This window comes from Anser cygnoides, chromosome 24, assembly GCF_040182565.1.
Source record: "Anser cygnoides isolate HZ-2024a breed goose chromosome 24, Taihu_goose_T2T_genome, whole genome shotgun sequence".
Classification (NCBI taxonomy): domain Eukaryota; kingdom Metazoa; phylum Chordata; class Aves; order Anseriformes; family Anatidae; genus Anser; species Anser cygnoides.
The window spans coordinates 1,849,570-1,866,223 of NC_089896.1; the positions used below are offsets into that span (position 1 = coordinate 1,849,570).

A 16,654-nucleotide genomic window follows, 5' to 3' on the forward strand; every position below is an offset into this window, starting at 1 on the left:
CCTGGGGACTCCCCGAGAGCCAGGAGGGGACATCTGGGGGCCTGGGGAGGCGTTTTGCTGCTCCTGCCTGCAAATGTGCGTTTCTTTGAGCCCTCTCTCCTCCTTCACCCCTCAGGCCCAGACGAGGGGACGGGTGGGGGACACCTCACACCCCGCAGCCCTGCTGCACCCCAGCCCCACGCGGGTGCCCCAGGAGGGTTCGGCGGCCAGAGCCACGGTCCCCAAGCCCGGCTCCCAGCCCCGCAGCCCAGGGAGGTGCAGCCGCCCTATTGCTGTCCTTACAAAGGTTCCCATCCTGGAAACGGGTCCGGGCTGAAAGCAAAGCACCGAGAGGTGCGGGCTGGGGACATCAGCGCCTTCCTTGCCCCCCCCCCCCCCCCGCCCCGGGGTCGTGGGACCCCCTTTTGTCCCCAGGGCTGCAGCCAAGGACCCGCTTCAGGCGTAACGGGGCTTTCACCCCTTTTTTTTTCCCAGCGGGGTGCCCGGAGGGGGGGGGGGGGGGGAGGATGGGACCCGACCCCTTCCCTTCCCGGGGAGGGGGGGGGCAGAGAAGGATGCGCCCAGCCCCGGCGCTGGCACCCCCGGGCGGGCAGCGACCAAGTGCGGGGCCAGCCAGGGGTGGGCTGCGGGGCGGCCCCGGCTCGGGGGGGGGGGCCCTTCCCACCCCCCCCCCCCCACCTCCGAGCCTGCCCGGGGCCGGGGGGGTCCCGGCGGGGTCGCGGCAGCCGCGGGGAGGCGGTGGGGAGGGGGCGGCGGGGGGAGGGCGGGGCGGCGGCGGGGGGGGGGGGGCCCGGTGCGTGGCGGCCCCCCCGTGCCGCGCGTGGGCCGTGCGGGAGGCGGCGGCGGCGGCGGGGACCCGCGGCATTGTGCGGGCGGCTCCGCGCCCTGCGCCCCGGGGGGGCTGGGGCGGCCCCTCGGCACCGGCACCGGCACCGGCATCGGTATCGGTATCGGCACCGGTATCCGCACCGGCATCAGCACCGGGACCGGTATCCAGCACCAGGATCCACGCCGGCATCAGCACCGGGATCAGCACCAGCACCAGGACCCGCGCCGGTATCGGCACCAACATCAGAACCAGTCCTGACACCAGCATCAGCACCGGCACCAGTATCCACACCGGTACCGACACTGGTATCGACATTGTCATCACCATTGACACCGGCGTCAGCACCTAGATCAGCACCGGTGTCACCGTCAGCACCGGCATCACCGTCAGCATCGGTATTAACACCGGCATCGCCATCAGCACCAGCACCAGTATCACCATCAGCACCGGCATCACCATCAGCACCAGTATCACCATCAGTATCAGCACCAGCACCAGTATCAACACCGACGCCGGATCCTGCGCGGCCCAGGTGAGCAGCTGCTGGGTGCTGGGTGCGGGTGCTGTGGGTGCCAGGAGGCCCCGAGCCCAGCCCGGGTGCTGGCCCCCTCCGTGGCAGCACAGCAGGGCCAAGAGAGGAAGGAGAGGGGGGTGCTCAGGGCATGGTGGTGCTCTGGGGGCCGGGGGGATGAAAGTTTGCAGCAGGCTGCGGTGCTGAGCAGGGCTCGGTGGTGTCGCGCAGGGGTCCGGTGGTGTCCCCCATCCCGCCCGGAGGCTGGTGGCTCCAGGGTGGCTCCGGGTGAGCAGCGGTCAGGCGCTGAGCAAGGTTCGTCCCTCCCGGGGCAGCACCTTGGGCCCATCCTGGCCCCGTCACCCCCGGCTCCTTCCTCCTTGGCAGGTCCCGGGCTCACCGCCGTCCCCTCCGCCCCACTCCATCCTCACCTCAGGTACCTCCAAGCCCCCTCCAAGCACCCCTGAACCCAGGCTGAGAGCAGGTTCCCCCCTCGGGGCCAGGGGGACGCAGGCAGCGGGAGCGCTGGGGCTGAGCGCCGCTCCCCTGCTCATCCCACGCCTTCCCCTGGGCATCCAGGCATCCCCTCGGGACCAAGGGGTTTCCCCAGGGACAACCCCTCCTTGCTGCCTTCAGGGCAGCGCTTTGGCAGGTTGCCCCCGTGACTGCTTGGATCGGGTCCCTTTGGCCCCCGGAGCTGGCTCCTGTCCCTTGGCTGGGTGGCAGTGCCACCGAGGGGGTGGCGGGGGCAGGATGGCTGCTTTGGCTGTCCCCTGCCCCCTCAAGGACTCACAGCCTGTGACCTTGGGGCTGTCCGCTGAAAGCACACCTCAGACCTTGCTGTTATGGCGGTGCCCTCCCTGCCCCAATTTGGGGTCCTCAGGAGGTGACGGGGACACGGAGATGCTCAGGGGAGCGGTGGGAGGTGCCAGCACATCCCCTGCTGCAGGAGCCCAACGTCCTGGTGGCCGTGGTCGCAGCCACCGTTGCAGGACAGGGCGCTCTGGGCTGTGGGGTGCTGCCCTCGGTGCTGCCCTGCCTCCAGACACACCGTGAAGGACGTCCCATGGTGTCACCGGGACGGGGACGGGGTCCACCACCCGCTCTGACCTTGGCTCCCGGTGCCCGTGTCCCTCAGGCAGGTGGCTCGGGCTCAGCCAAGGCACAGCTGCTCCGGCTCCGCTCCATCACCGCTGACAGCACGGGGCTGGGGATTTCAAACCATGCCTTTGATCCCAGATCTCTCCCCTCCCTGGCTTTCGATCCCTTCCCTGCCAGCTCCCGGGGCCGGGCGGGCAGCGCTGGGGGTGGCTCATGCAGCGGGGAATCCCGGAGATGCTCCCAGCGCCCACGTAGGGGGGAAGCATCCGCAGGCTCAGCCCACCTCCGTGTGATGTCTCCCTCTCCCTTCCCACCCATGGGAAGCCAAATCCGTCCCCCCGAGGGGACGTGCCGGGGAGCGGGACATGGAGGACCCCCGGGATGGTTTCCACCTCCCTTTCTGGGTGAGTTGTGTTGGGAAGGAGAAATCCTGCCAGCTGCCGGGGAGCGGGTGGGCGCACTGGTACCCACCAGGGGGTCCCCAGGAAGCCACGGGTCCCAGCTGCAGCCCGCGGCCCCACAAGCCGTCAGCTGGCTGGGCTCCCCAAAGTGCCCAAAATCCAGGCTTCTGCACGTGCTTTGCTGCTTTGGCACAGCCGAGGAGCCCGCTCCCAGTTCCCAAAGCACCCAGCTGAGCAGCAGCACCCGCGGGCTGAGCGGGGCTCCCCGTGGGGTGAGCAGCCCGGCTGGGCCAGGAGCCGGATGGAGTGTTTTGGGGAGCAGCGTCCCCAGAAGTGTCTCCGGATTCAGCAGATCTAGGGATCTGGAGGAAGGCGATCCTGCGGGGTGGGGAGACCTGTGCGGGGCTGGGATGGAGGCAGCAAGCCGGGGAGCCCCGCGTGCTTCCTGGATGCGGTGCAAGCGTCAGCGCGGTGCTCAGGGACGGGAGGCACGGTGCATCGCTGCTGGGCTTGCTCACCCCAACCCGGCTGCAGGGAGCAGGGCACAGTCCCCAGCTCCGGGGCTGGGAGCACAGTGCCCTCCTGGTGACAGCAGCCCGTGGCCAGGGATGCCCAGCACAGCTCCCTGGGGAGGACGCAGCAGCTGCCAACCCAGTGGGTGCTGACAGGGAAAAAAACCAGGCTGCAAAGCACCCGGCATCTGGGTTACAGTGAGCGTGGGAACCAGGACGAGAGGCTGTGAGTGAAAGCAGCATCGGGCTGCGGGACTGGGGATGGAGAAATGGGGTTTGCACTGGGAGAGGCTGGGAAGAGGCTCCGTGTGTCGCCGTCCCCTTGGATCGGGTCCATTGGCTCCGGCAGGAGCAGCTGCTGAAGAGCCATTTGCCAAGGAGGGAGCCTGAAACTGCTAAAGAATGAAACCAATTTAGATGCGGGTGACACGTTTATTATGTAAAATTATAGTTTGTACCGTCATCAGAGCAGCTAACTAAAGGTTACAGTGGGAGCTGTGTTACCGAGGGCTCAATCAATGTAATTACCTCCCATTAGATCACCTTCTTTGCAACTGAGACGTGGTGGAAGGGAAGCTACAGGAAGAAATTCCTGTCCTCACACTCTGTCCTCCTCCGGGCACACGGCTCTGCCAGCAATTAGAGGTCATTAGCCGACGGGGGTGTAGGCAGTGCTGGTCTCAAGCCCTGAAAGAGTTCAGGGGCTGGCAAAGCCCAGGGTGTCCCGGGAGCAGCATCCGTCCTCCCCTGGGATGAGGACATCCCCGGCTGCTTTCAGAGCCTGGGAGCTTTGGGAACGGCCGCTCCTGGCTCTGCTGCTTTCGTGCAGGCAGGGGGGAACCCGCAGAGGACAGGGGACAACCAGGGGTGCTGCAGGCTGATGGATAAACGCGATGCCCAGGGGCAAGGAGGCCACTTGGCACCGTCAGAATGCATCAACGCAGGGGTGCGATGCCGGTCCTGATAAGGGACAGGGTCAGCATCGTGCCTGGAGGCTGGGGGGATGATTTCAGCCAGTCGTTAGCCCACGGAGGGATGCTCGTTAGCTCCCGAGGGATGGGGCTTGGTGGGGGACGGCACTCGCAGTCCCGGGCTCTGCTTTGTGCCACGGGGCCGGGGGCTCATGTGCTGGGATGTGTGCGCGCGTCCTCCGTGCTACTGCATCCCTTTGGTGCCCACCTGGGTCACGCCCAGACGGAGCTGTGCCCTGTCCTGCCAATATTTGGAAATTATTAAGAAGAGCATTTCTGAGAAGGAACCAGGGAGCGTCTCTCATTCGGGATCCCCGGTGCTTCCAGGCCAGCGCAGACACCCTTCATCTCGCAGGGGCTGCTGCACCCGGGGGAGATGACTCAATTTTATCTATTTATGAACTTCTAGGAAATCCTGGCTCACAGGTGCTCAGCGGGGCTCTGCTGGGATTAAGCTGCTGAGTTCCCCCAGGCACTTTTCCCACCCCAGCCTGGCCCAGCCCAGGTCTGCAGGGAATTTCTGCAGCCTTTGTAGGCCATACTGCCCCATGGCGTAGGGCACGGACATGAGCGCATCGGGGTCTGCAGGGCTGGGGGATGCCTCAGTCTCATGACGCATCCAGACACGTGTTGGCAGCATCTGGGTTTGCCCTTCAGATGCTCGGGGAAGCTTTGAGTTGGGATGCCGGCGAGTGCACGAGCTGGTCTCACTGTTCCCCTCGAGCAGGACTTGCTCTGATTTGTGTTTTCAGCATTATAAGCAAAAGTGACAGTTTATGCAAACAGCCTGGAATCCTGTCTGGAGAGACTCAGGTTGGATTTTTCCTGGCTTTTAATGAGGGCATTAAATACAGCCGAGCCTCACTGTCAGCCCCGAGCTCAGATCCCGGGACGGATCCACAGAGCAGCACCACAGCGCTCGCTGCTCCGCGGGACCCGGTGGATTTCGGCAGCACATCACCTCCTGTGCCCCCCTCCGGGGTGGCACCCGGGAGTCACAGAGGATCAGGGTGATCAGCCTCCCATTTCGGGGCCCTTCGTTCTCCCTGTTGGCCCCGTACCAGTTCCAGGTGCCAATACCCAAGCAGCCTCCAGCCGGCAGGTGCACGCGGAGGAAGGTGGAAGATGTCCGTGTAACCCAGGGGGCGGTTGGGCTGGAATGATTCAGGACCGCTGTATTAGCAGGGATGGGTCGAAACAAGCAAAGGTCTGGAGAGGAAGATCCCCTAGATGCGGTCCTGCCTACCTGCGGGGAAGGGACGGGGACTGGGGATGGAGCAGGGGGAAGGAAGGAGAGGGTTCCTCCAGGTGAAGCAGAGACACTTCGGCGTGCCCAGAACTGGTGGGGGAGGCAAATCCCCCAAATTCAAGCACAAGCAGGAGCCCTGGAGGTAAAGGAGAGCGGGTCACGCTGCAAGGATGGGTGTAAAATAGCCGGGCAGCTATTTCTCTAGTTTTTCTAATTCTCAGGCTGGGCAGCATTTGGGGTGAGCTCACGGGGCCGCGGCTTGACGCTTTGGGGCCGCACCAGGGCAAAGGCACCAGATCACCTCCCCAAAACCCCAGGACCAATCTGCTGTGGGACATCTCCAGCTCTCCGCATTGCCTCCGGTGTTTAATTATGGCCTGCTGCTGTTCCAGGCTCCAGGGGCTGCTGGGTGGGCTCAGATCAGCCCCGTTGGGTTTTGCCCACCGCTGGTTTTCCTGGCCGATGCTCCCGTTCTCTTCTGATACGGGGCAGCTCTGCGCTTCCCAGCTCGCAGCCCTCACCGGTGTTCAATGCTATGGTTAATGAACCCTTCCCATTTTTAATTGCGCTCATCATCTCCTAATAATCTCAACATCGTGGGGTTGTGGGTGGATTTTTGGAGGCTCCCTGTGGGCTGCAGCGTTTCCAGCCTTCCATCCACCGGAGGACACAACGCTGACCTTTTCCATCGGAGGTAAAGAGTGTGAAGAAACATCCTCAAAAGGCAACCCAAGAACCTTAAATGGCCCAAACCCACACTTGCAGCTTAGTAAATGATCCGTTATCCACTTAGAAGTTAAAAAGGAAAATCCTTATGCCTGTGATTAAATGAATCCCTCTTAAGGGCAAAAATCCACAGCCGAGGCCGCGATGTCCCCTCCATCCTGAACACCCCGGATCATTTATTTTATGTGCCCTGGGGGGGGGAGTTGTGTTTGGCAGCGACACAGCCAGGGTAGGATTTGCCCATCCTCTCTGTTTTCCTGTGAGTTTTATGATCCTTGGTGCTTCTCATAAAACTCCAGCGCTGCCAGGGATGCTCAAGGTGCTGTGTCCCCATGCCGTGTCCTCTCTCCACCCCACCCAAGCACCCTAAATTGCAGCCCATCTCTCAGGGGGATTAAAACCTATTTCTGCGCCACCTTCCTCTATCCCATTAGGGGCATTACAGCGTGAGCCAGCAGCCCCAGCACCTTCCATGTGACTCCGGGAGCCTTTTAAAATAGAGGCCACACTAAGCCTCACGGAAACGTCCCTGCTCGGAGGGGAAATCCCACTGCAGGGCGGAGGCTGGGGTTTATGCAACGTTATCCGCCCTGCAGTGGGGTTAATTCCCTGCCTGCGGGGCCGGGGGAAGCACTGGGCACGGGGCAGCCGTTGGCACCTTGGACCTTGCTCCTGCAGGAGACGCGGCTGCGGGATCCAGCCGGGTCCTGAGGGATGGCACCGCACGTTTCTGCAGCGCTGGAGCCGGCGAGGGGGCTGCCGGGAAGCAGCTTTGATCCAGCCCTGCAGGGCTCCTGTCTGATGGGATGTGCCTGGCTGGGCACACGGGGCGGGCGGCTGCGTGTGCATGTGCTTGTGCGTGTGCGTGTGTGTGTGTGTGTGCAGCATGAGGGCACGTGCACTCATGTATGCGCATGCATTTCTGCATGGGTGTGCACATGTGCGTGCACCTCTGTGCGTGCACTGCGTGTTTGTGTGCACTGCGTTTTTGCGTGCATGCATGTGCATGCATGAGTTTACGCGTGCGTGTGCACGCTTGTGCACACCCTCACGCTCACACCGCCCCGCTGGCCGCCAGGCGAGCAGCCAGGCCCTGTTCCCAAATGGTTGCCAGGGCGACACAGCGGGTGCTCCCGCACCGCCGGGGATGCTCCTGCACCAGCTCGGGTGCTGCAGCCGCGTGCTGGGGCTGGAGCAGGGCGCTGCTGGGCCGGCGGCTCCTGCCAGGCGGGGCGCAGAGCTGTGGGGTGCTTGGTGTGGGGTGAAGGAGGGGACCTTGGCTGTGTGTGGAGGGATGAGAAGTGCTGCGAGCCAGGGGTGACGCTCCTCTGGTGCTAACAGCTTCTGGCAGCAGCCCTGGTGCTGATGTAGGGGTGCACATGCGTGCCAGAGGGCACCATGCATGTACATATGTGGTCCATGGGGCACCACAGGTGCACACACGTGTGCCATGCGTGCACATACATATGGCAGTGCTCTGTGCATGCACATACATGCACCAGAGGGTTCCTTGTGTGCACAGATCCATATGGATATGTACAGCCGTGTATGCACACACATATATGTGCTCACATCCAGCAGCACAGCTGGAGCGCACGCACACACATGCGTGTGCTGACGCACACACACGCAGCTGCAGGGTGCCATCGGTTGTGCCCATTTGCAGCCCCAGCCCCTGCCTTTATCGCACCTGCACCTTGCTCCCGTGCCTCGGTTTCCCCATTTGAAAGGGCCCGGGGTTTCTCGTCCGGCCCTGAGGCAGCGCGGGGCTTGATCCTGCCCCGTGACTCACAGCCCGGGTTAATCATTCACCTTCTCCTCGCCCGCAGCCCGAGCTGGGGTCACTCGTCCCGCCTGCTCCCACGGACGCGGGGACCGCGACTCGCCGTCCGCCCCAGAGCCGCTCCGAGGGGGACAGCGGTGAGTTTTATCCCGGGGCAGCAGGGCTGGGGGACAGCGGCAGGGCTCCTGGGCACCTCCTGCTTCCCCCCGGCACAACACCGACTCCGGAGGGAGGGCGATCCTGAGCTCACCCCATGAAGCAACACCCAAGGGGAACACGGGCTGGCGGAGGGGCTGCAGGGAGGGGGGGGACCAAGCCCGGTGCTGTCCGTGCCGCCCCTGTCCCCACCGCAATGCTCATCTGCAGCTCCAGCCTGCAGGAACCCTCGTGCAGAAGTCCCAAATATTCCTCGGTGCCGAGCAAACCTCCCCCGAGGGCCTGGCAGCGATGCGTGCCGGGCCGGCCAGAGCTGATGTCCCCCCGCTTGCCATCCCGGGAGGGGTTCAGAGGGGCTGTCTGCAGCAAGAGCCGCTCCCCGAGGGACACTGGGGGGTTCGTTTTGTGCGTGACCAGGCTGGGGACAGCGCGCCCTTCACTCCTGGCTGAGCAGCCGGTCCCTCGGTGCCCTCTCAGCCCCCATTGCGGTCGCAGCTCCCAGCCAGGTGCCACCTCCGGGTCCCCAGCTCTGTTCTCCATCCCTCCGTCCCTCCGTCCCTCCATCCCTCTGTCCCTCCATCCCTCCGTCCCTCCGTCCCTCCATCCCTCCGTCCCTCCGTCCCTCCATCCCTCCCTCCCCATCTCCTGCCCGCCACCGAGGTCTCCCTGCTTTACTCCCTGGCTTGCTTTAGTGGGACATGCAGGAGGAGGGTGCTGGGTGCCACGCAGCCTCTCCCCTCCCCAGCCAGGAGCTCTCGCTCACCCTTTGCTCTGCCTCCCGCAGGCTGGAGCCGGGGGGGACCCAGCCCGCAGCCCCCATCCCCGCGCAGCCCCTGGGAGCCGCAGGCCGGGGAGCAGAGCAGCACCCAGGGCACCGCGGAGACGCAGCCGGGCCAGGCTGGAGGGCGCCCGGTAAGGATGCTGGATGGGGACGTGGTGGGGTGGAAGGTCCCAGACCCCTGAGCGTCCCCTTCTTCCATGATGCTGCAATCAGGGGGTCTTCCCGTGCCCAAATCTGCCAGCTGGGCGCTGGGGATGGGGCAGCCCCATGGGGAAGGGCTCGCTGGGTGCCCACCACCCCGCGGGGACGCTGACGGGGAGGGGACGGTGTCTCTCCAGGGCTAGCATGACCGAGGTGGAGCCGGTGCTGGACTTCGCATCCTCCGGGAGGACCGGGCGGCGCAATGCCCTGCCCGACATCCTGGGCTCACCGGCGGGCGTCAGTCCCTCCGACCTGCCCCTCAAGCTGGCCGAGATGTCCCTGAGCGCAGGTGGGTGCTGGCAGGGCCGGGGGCGACGTGGGGGGGGGGGACGCAGCGGAGCCGCTCACCGCCCTCCTTCCACCCGCCGCAGGCAGCTCCCAGGAGATGCAGTCACCTTCCGCTGAGGTGCCCCCGCCACAGCCCCAAAGCCCCGAGCTGAAGGACACGTCCTAACCCCGCTCGGGGCCACGTTTCTGACCGCCGGGGAGAAGGGAGGCCGTGGAGCACCAGCCCGGCTTTTCCTGGCACGGCCGGAGCCTGGTGGCCCTCCCGGGGCGCCATGCAGCCGCAGCATCGCCCGCGCCCCGCGGGAGAGGAGCCGTGCGGGGACCCGCGGGGACCAAGGGACGCTTCACACCCGCGCCGGGGGGCGAGGACAGGGACGTTGGCCCCGCGGGAGGACAATCTTCTGCCACGGCGTGGGCAGGAGCAAGCGGAGGGGTTGCACCGGGGGGGCGTTTCTCCTCCTCTCGGCAGCGGCCGTGCCGGGGGGGCTACGCCAGGAGCGTGAGGAGCAGCCCCGGGGGGGGGTTTGTCTGAGTGTGGTGTTCACTGTGATGTTTTGGGTACCACGTCCGTGTCCTGTCCTTTTTCCAGTGGGTGATCCAGGATCCGTTTTTGGTTTCTGTTTTTTTTTTTTTTAACTTTTTTTTTTTTTGAGGATAAAGAGGGGGGCATCGATGGGCCGGAGAGCACAGCCCCCCCCCAGTAGCCAGCGCCTCGCCAAGGGGTTCCCCCATGGAGCCGAGCACCCCAGGGTGCTCCTTGCCCCGGGGGAGATGGGCCCTCAGCTGCTTCTTCGAGTCCCAGGCACTGGGAGCCCCTCGCAAAGCCACCCTCTGGGAAGGTGACGTTTTGGATGGTGTGAGCACGGCGATGCTGTTTTGGCCTCCCCAGCCCCACTCATCGCCCCGTCCCTCCTGCCAGGGCCACCCGCAGCACAGGACGGGCCATGCAGCCTATCCCCAGGGCTGGTGGCACGGCCAGGGTGGGCACTCAAAACTGTCACTGTGGGGCCAGCAAATAAAACCCAAAGCCCGGCTCTGCCCGGCGTCGGGGTGGGCGAGAGCTGTGCGGGGCGGGTGGCACCCGGAGCCACCGTGGGTCTCCGTGGGTGTGGGCACGAGTGTGTGCTCCTGCGGGTGAGTGTCTTGGGGCATGGGCACCCACGTGTGCGGGCACCTTTGTGCACCCGTGTGGGTGGGTGAGTGGGTGTCAGTGTGCAATAAGGCATGGGTGCCTCTGCGGGTGGGTGGCCGTGTGTATGGGTGCTCCCGTGCGTGGCTGTGTGTGTGGGTGGCCGTGCCCGTGGGTGTTTGTGCCCATGGGCGTCCGTGCACACAGGTGTCAGTGTGCCACCGTGTCCCCATGTGTGGACGTGCGCCTGCGTGGGTGCTCGTGTGTGTGGGTGCTGCTGTGGATGGGTGTTGGTGCCCGTGGGTGTCCGTGTGCATGGTGTCAGTGTGCGATGGTGTCCCCGTGGCTGTGTGCCCACGTGCACGGGTGCTCCTGCGGGTGTGTGTCCGTGCGCGTGGGTGCTGTGCACGCCCACATCCACGTCTCACGACCCCGCTGCCTCGAGGGAAGGCTGGGTGCACACGTGCGGAGCCCAGGGCTGTGCAGATTTGGCACGCTGGTACCCAGGGACAGCGCTGGGTGGGGGTGGGGGAGCAGGGACAGGTGACAGCCCCCTGCCCTGTTTGTCCCCTCCAGGCTGTCCCCACCCTGCGGCACCAGGACCGGGGTGTTCAGAGGGCGCTGAGCCCTGCGGGGGGCGGCTGGTCGACTCCCCGAGGACTGGTTTGGGTAATAAACTGTGCGCGTTTTCCCGTGTAGCCGCGCGCCGTGTGTTCTCCCTCCCCGCGGGGGCTGCCGTCCGTCCTCCCCAGGGGACAGGGGCTCCCGCTCACAGCCCTCCCCGGGGCCCTTGGGAAGAGGCCGAACTTGAGCCCCCGGCTATTTTTGGGTGCCTGCGGTGACACCTTGGGGCCGGGGAAAGGGACCAAGCGTCCCTCGGTCTCACCCAGACTCGGTTGCTTTGCCCCCGACGCCCATCGCAGTGCAGGGGCCTGGGGACACCCAACGCCTCCCACCCGGACCCCAAACCCCATGGACCGAAATTGGGCAGGAGGTGCCTGAACCCCACCCCCACCCCCCCCCAGGCTCTGCCCTCACCCCTTTCCTGGGACAAACGTGTCCCCGAGGTGTCAGCCACCCAACCCCACGTTGGGGGGGGGGGGGTGGCCAGCAGGGGTCTGGCTCTGGGCTGGGGACACTTTGACCCCCCGGGACCCCCGGAGCTGTCACCGCAGGGCACCGCGGGCAGGGACAGGGTGGCAGCAGGAGGCTCGTCCCCCGTGAGCTGTGACAGCCGAGCCCGGCCGGGTGCCCAGTGGGGCAGGGGACACAAAATCCCACTGCCACGGCGATCCCCGGGCACGCTGCAACCGGAGCCTGAGGCGGGGGGGGGGGCACTGTGGGGCGTGCCACGGATGTCACCGGCCCCGTGGGAGCAGCAAGGCACGAGTGGGGACCCCGTCCTGGGGGGGGCAGCACCCCCGGGGCTGCAGAACTGTAAGCCTGACCCCAGTGGGGCTGGGACCCCAGGGCTGGGGCCCATTTTGGGGTCCAAAAGGTGTTAAACAGGAGTTGGGGGTGGGAGCAGGGACACGGCTTTCCTGATCCCCAGTGTCCCCCCCCCCAACGCAGAGCCCCGCCACGATCACCCGCATCCCCCCCCCACCCCCCCACGCGGGCACAGAGCAGGGACGGGGTCACGGTGTCCCCACGGACACCCGACCCCACTCCCCGTGCCTCAGTTTCCCCACTCGGGGCCACGCCCGGCGCCCCCCCACCCCCCCCCACCCCGGAGCCCCACGCGCGTTCGCGACCGCGGCGTGCAGGGGGGGGGGCGCCGTGCCCGGGGGGGGGCCGGGGGTGGCGGCTGGCAGCGGTGCCCGTCCCCGCCGGGGTATTTCTGGAGCCCGTGGCCTCTTCCCCATCATGTGATGGGGCCGGTATTTAAGGAGCCTGCGGCGCCGGGCGGCAGCTGCGGGCGCGGCGGCGCGGACGGGGCCGGGGACGCGCGGCCGCGGGGACACCACGGGGACACGGGGACACGCGCGACCTCGCCATGGTGGAGGCTTTCGTGGGCACCTGGAAGCTGGTGGACACGGCCAACTTCGATGAGTACATGAAGGCGCTGGGTGAGTGGGGGGCTGCGCGGCTCGGCGGCCCGCAAATCGCTTTTTTTTTTTTTTTCCCCTTTTTTCCTTTTTCCCCTCCCTTTTTCCCCCCTTTTTCCCCCCTTTTCCCCCCCCTTTTCCCCCCTTTTCCCCTTTTCCCCACCTTTTTCCCCTTTTTCCCCACTTTTTTCCCCACCTTTTCCCCCTTTTTTCCCCCTTTTTCCCCCTTTTTTCCCCCTTTTTCCCCCTTTTTTCCCCCTTTTTCCCCCTTTTTCCCCCTTTTTCCCCCTTTTTCCCCCCTTTTCCCCCCTTTTTTCCCCTTTTTTTCCCCTTTTCCCCCCCTTTTTTTCCCCCTTCCCCCCCCTTTTTTTCCCTTTTTTCCCCCTTTTTTCCTTTTTTTTTTTCCCCCACCTTTTTTATTTATTTATTTATTTATTATCGATTTTTTTTTTTTGCTCGCTTGCACGAGCCTCCCCAGCGGGGTGCGGCCGAGGGGCTCGCTGCCTTCTGCGGGGCTGTAATGGGGGGAAATAAAAAAAAAAATAAAATAAAAAAGAAATCAAAATATAAATGGGCGAGCCCAGCCCGGTGCCGTGCGGGGGAGGGGGGGTGGCAGCGGGTGAAGCCCCCCCCCCAAGGCAGCCCCCAGCAGGGGGGCGGAGGAGGGGGTGTCCCCTGGGGGGCGCAGGGGGTGCCCCCAGCCCCGGGCAGGATGAGCCCGCAGCCCCGGAGCGGTCCGGGGGGGGGGGGGGACACAGCGGCTGCACCCCTGCCCTGCTGAGCACCAGCGTTACCAGCTCCTGGTGCAGGATGAGGCCCCGAGCGATGGCAGCACCCCCAGGAACCCCCCTGCTGTCCCCCCCCCCCCCCAGCAGGTCCCCCTGGGGACGCGGTGGGCAGCAGCCCCGTGCCCCCCTCCCAGGAGCAAGCAGCCCAGGGGGGCTCTGGGGCGATGCGGGCAGGCACGGCCGCATCCTGCCCCGCCGCCTCACCGCCCCCCCATCTTTTTGCATCGTTGTGTCCCCCCCCACACACCCCAAAAGGCGTGGGCTTCGCCACCAGGCAGATGGCCGGGCTGACCAAACCCACCACCATCATCGAGGTGGCGGGCGACAAGGTGACGGTGAAGACCCAGAGCACCTTCAAGAACACGGAGATCAGCTTCAAGCTGGGCGAGGAGTTCGACGAGACCACGGCCGACGACAGGCACGTCAAGGTGAGGGCTGCGCGCTGCCTCCAGCCCGGCACGCCGGGGGTCTCCTTCCCTCCCTCCTTTTTTTCCCCTCGGAACCGTGGCCCCCAGGGCCCGGCGCTCAGCCACCCCCCCCCCACCCTCGCCCCCGCTTGCAGCCAGGATTTTGTGGAAGGCGATGCCGCAACCGGCGCCCGGAGCCGCTGAGATGGGTGGCGGTGTTGCAAAAGAGATTCGGGGGCCCCCCCGCAGGGCTCGTTGGACGCAAAACGCCTTCCTGAGCCGGGGGCCGCGGGGAGGAAGGCGCGAGGGCTGGGTGCAGGGGGGAGGATGGGATGAAACGGGGCGAGCGCGAGCAAGGCGGTAGTGCCGGGCAGACACCTGGCTGCACGCCCCTGTCCTCCGCCTTGCTGCTCCGCTCACCCCCCCCCAAGGGCCGCCCCTCCTGCGGGGGGGACCAGGGCAGCAGCAGAGCCCAGGTCTGGCCCCTGGGAGCTGTTTCCACGCTCGGCTTCGACGGTTTGTAACCGAGCCGCCCGCTCCGGCTCGTGACGGCTCCGCAGCGAGCGCACGGCCGCTCCGCTCGGGCTGGTGGAAACTATGCTAAAAGCACTTTGGCTGCTGGTGTGTGGCAGGGCCGGGTGTAGCAGCCAGGGACGTGCCCTTCAGACGCCCCTCGGCTGGCGGCCAGAGGGCAAACAATAGCGGGGGGGCCCGGGCGGGCAGCCCCCGGGCAGCTGAGCAGGGAGCCGATGTGCCGTGGGGTGCCCCGAGGCCAGGAGCAACCAAAGCGGGGGGGACCCAAGAGGTGTGGGGTGCGGAGCTGTGGGGCACCCGGGCTTTGGGGCACCCGAGCTGCTGGAACGTCTGTGCAGTGGGGGCACCCAAAATGTGGAGAGAACCAAACCGCGGGGTCACCCAAAGCATGGGGAGACCCAAACCACGGGGACACCCAAACTGTGGGGTCACCCAAACCATGGGTGACTCTAACCATGGGGGAGACCCAAGCCATTTGGGGCCCCAACCCATGGAAGAACCCACGCCACGGGCTGCAGGGACCCGAGCCACGGGGACAGCGAGGTGCAGGGGGCCCCGTGCAGCATGGGGACACGAGCCATGGGATAAGCCAAGCTCAATCCCTGGGTGCCTGTGCTCCAGGAGGGCGGCAGCGCTGGGTGCCCAGGAGGGTTCGTAAGGGGACGAGAGGCTACAGGGGCTGGGGCAGCTGGGGACACGCAGTCCCCTGGGCTGGAGCTGAGAAATGCCACCGGGAGGCGGAGGAAGCCCCGCGGTGCCACCGAGCACCGGGGCAGCACCGCGGCGAAGGGGGACAGGGCGGGATGGGACCAGGCAGCCGCTGCCACCGCCCATGCCGAGCTGCCCCGCGGCGCAGCCGAGCCCGCTGTCACGCTAACCTTGGCACCGGCCGGGCTCTTGGGGCTGAGTCAACAGCAGCGGCTGTGCAAACAGCAGCCCGGATGAGCAGGGGCTTGTTCGCCAGCTCAGCCCCCCCACAAAAGCCCTTGCCAGTCCGGGTGGGAGGCAGGGCTCCGGTTCAAAGCACCCACAGCCGCGCGGGTCCCTGCACCGCCCCTTTGATCGCCTCCGGCACCGGAACCGGTGCGGGAGTGCCTGGGAACAGGTCCTGGCGCCCCAGCTGCAGAGCAGGATGCGGCCCTGGGCAGGGCTCCCTGCGCCAGCCGCGGGGCAGGGAGGGCAGGCTCACCGCTCGGTGCCCGCGCTGGGGCTGTTGGTGCCCTCTGCTTCGCCGGGGGCAGCCGGGGCCATGACCCAGCTGGAGGCCAGGGCAGGATGCGGCCCGTGCTGTCAAAGCCACTAGGGCAGGACCCAGGGCTATCAGGAGGCACCCGCAGCCGGTCCCTGGGCCCCGCAGGAGGAAGAGCAGCGCCTGGAGGCGCCGCAGCACTGCCCTGGGTGCAGGGACGAGGCAGCTGGGAGCACGGGCACGAGGGTCACGGCGGTTTCGCTCTCTCTCCGCAGTCCGTGGTCACGCTGGATGGAGGCAAACTGGTCCACGTGCAGAAGTGGGAGGGGAAGGAGACATCGCTAGTGCGGGAGCTGAAGGACGGGAAGTTGATTCTGGTAAGGAAATACAAAAGGATTTTTGATCCGGGGCTGCACAAGCCCCCCTGCTGCACGTGGTGCAGCCCCCAGTGCTCACCTCCCCGCTCCGTCTTCGCCCCCAGACTCTCACCATGGGCAGCGTCGTCTCCACCCGCACCTACGAGAAGGCGACATAGGCGCCGAGCCCAGCTCCCTGCCCGTCACCCGGTGCCGGATCCATCACCGAATTGCCTCTGTTCCCCCGCGCGGCGCACGGCTCGCCGCGGTGCCGGAGCCCTCCGAACCCCTCGGGGCCGCGTCGCCCCGATGCTGCGGTCTCGCGGGGCTGGTCGGGGTTGGGGTGTTGCGTTTCCTGGGTTATTTTTTTTTTTTTTTTAATGGAAGAACCCACGCGGAAAAATAAAAGCGATGTTGTTACAGCACTGTGACCGGTGTATGTGGGGAAAAAAAAGGCTTTTTGGCATGCAAACCCGTATCACCACCCCCTTCACCCCCCGTGCAGTGTGTGCTGCCTTCTCCCAGGGCACCCATGGGTCTTGCCTCACCCACAGTTCAACCACCCTCATGGGGGAAAAGCCCTGCCCCAGCCACTGCCCAACAGACAGGACCAAAACGAGCCCGCTGTGGGATAAGAACCGCAGCCCCCGCCGTGCGACACACCCGGGGTCTCTGCCACCCGCTGCCACCGCGG

General features: G+C 66.0%; 2 protein-coding genes across 3 annotated transcripts; both read left to right on the forward strand.

Annotated features, from left to right (window-relative positions):
• Positions 1–57: 57 nt before the first annotated feature.
• LOC125183885 (cAMP-dependent protein kinase inhibitor beta-like) lies at positions 58–11,660 on the forward strand. 2 transcript variants are annotated; one of them, XM_066982645.1, is made up of 6 exons: positions 58–75; positions 998–1,361; positions 8,130–8,220; positions 9,024–9,151; positions 9,359–9,510; positions 9,593–11,660. In XM_066982645.1, exons 5-6 carry the CDS (start codon positions 9,366–9,368, stop codon positions 9,673–9,675), a joined length of 228 nt encoding a protein of 75 aa, XP_066838746.1. In that variant the 5' UTR covers positions 58–75; positions 998–1,361; positions 8,130–8,220; positions 9,024–9,151; positions 9,359–9,365; the 3' UTR covers positions 9,676–11,660. The 2 variants fall into 2 exon arrangements, with proteins under 2 accessions (XP_066838746.1, XP_047928996.1); XM_048073039.2 differs by lacking the exon at positions 58–75 and having other exon boundaries at positions 831–1,361.
• An 879-nt stretch (positions 11,661–12,539) lies between these two features.
• FABP3 (fatty acid binding protein 3) lies at positions 12,540–16,382 on the forward strand. Its single transcript, XM_066982390.1, has 4 exons — positions 12,540–12,707; positions 13,730–13,902; positions 15,880–15,981; positions 16,086–16,382. Exons 1-4 carry the CDS (start codon positions 12,635–12,637, stop codon positions 16,137–16,139), a joined length of 402 nt encoding a protein of 133 aa, XP_066838491.1. The 5' UTR covers positions 12,540–12,634; the 3' UTR covers positions 16,140–16,382.
• The last annotated feature ends 272 nt before the right edge of the window (positions 16,383–16,654 follow it).

Coding starts and splice junctions, on each gene's coding strand:
- LOC125183885 (XM_066982645.1), top strand. CDS start 9,366: ATGACCGAGGTGGAGCCGGTGCTGGACTTCGCATCCTCCGGGAGGACC. Junction 9,511..9,592: donor CGAGATGTCCCTGAGCGCAG/GTGGGTGCTGGC, acceptor CACCCGCCGCAG/GCAGCTCCCAGGAGATGCAG.
- FABP3 (XM_066982390.1), top strand. CDS start 12,635: ATGGTGGAGGCTTTCGTGGGCACCTGGAAGCTGGTGGACACGGCCAAC. Junction 12,708..13,729: donor TGAGTACATGAAGGCGCTGG/GTGAGTGGGGGG, acceptor ACACCCCAAAAG/GCGTGGGCTTCGCCACCAGG. Junction 13,903..15,879: donor CCGACGACAGGCACGTCAAG/GTGAGGGCTGCG, acceptor CTCTCTCCGCAG/TCCGTGGTCACGCTGGATGG.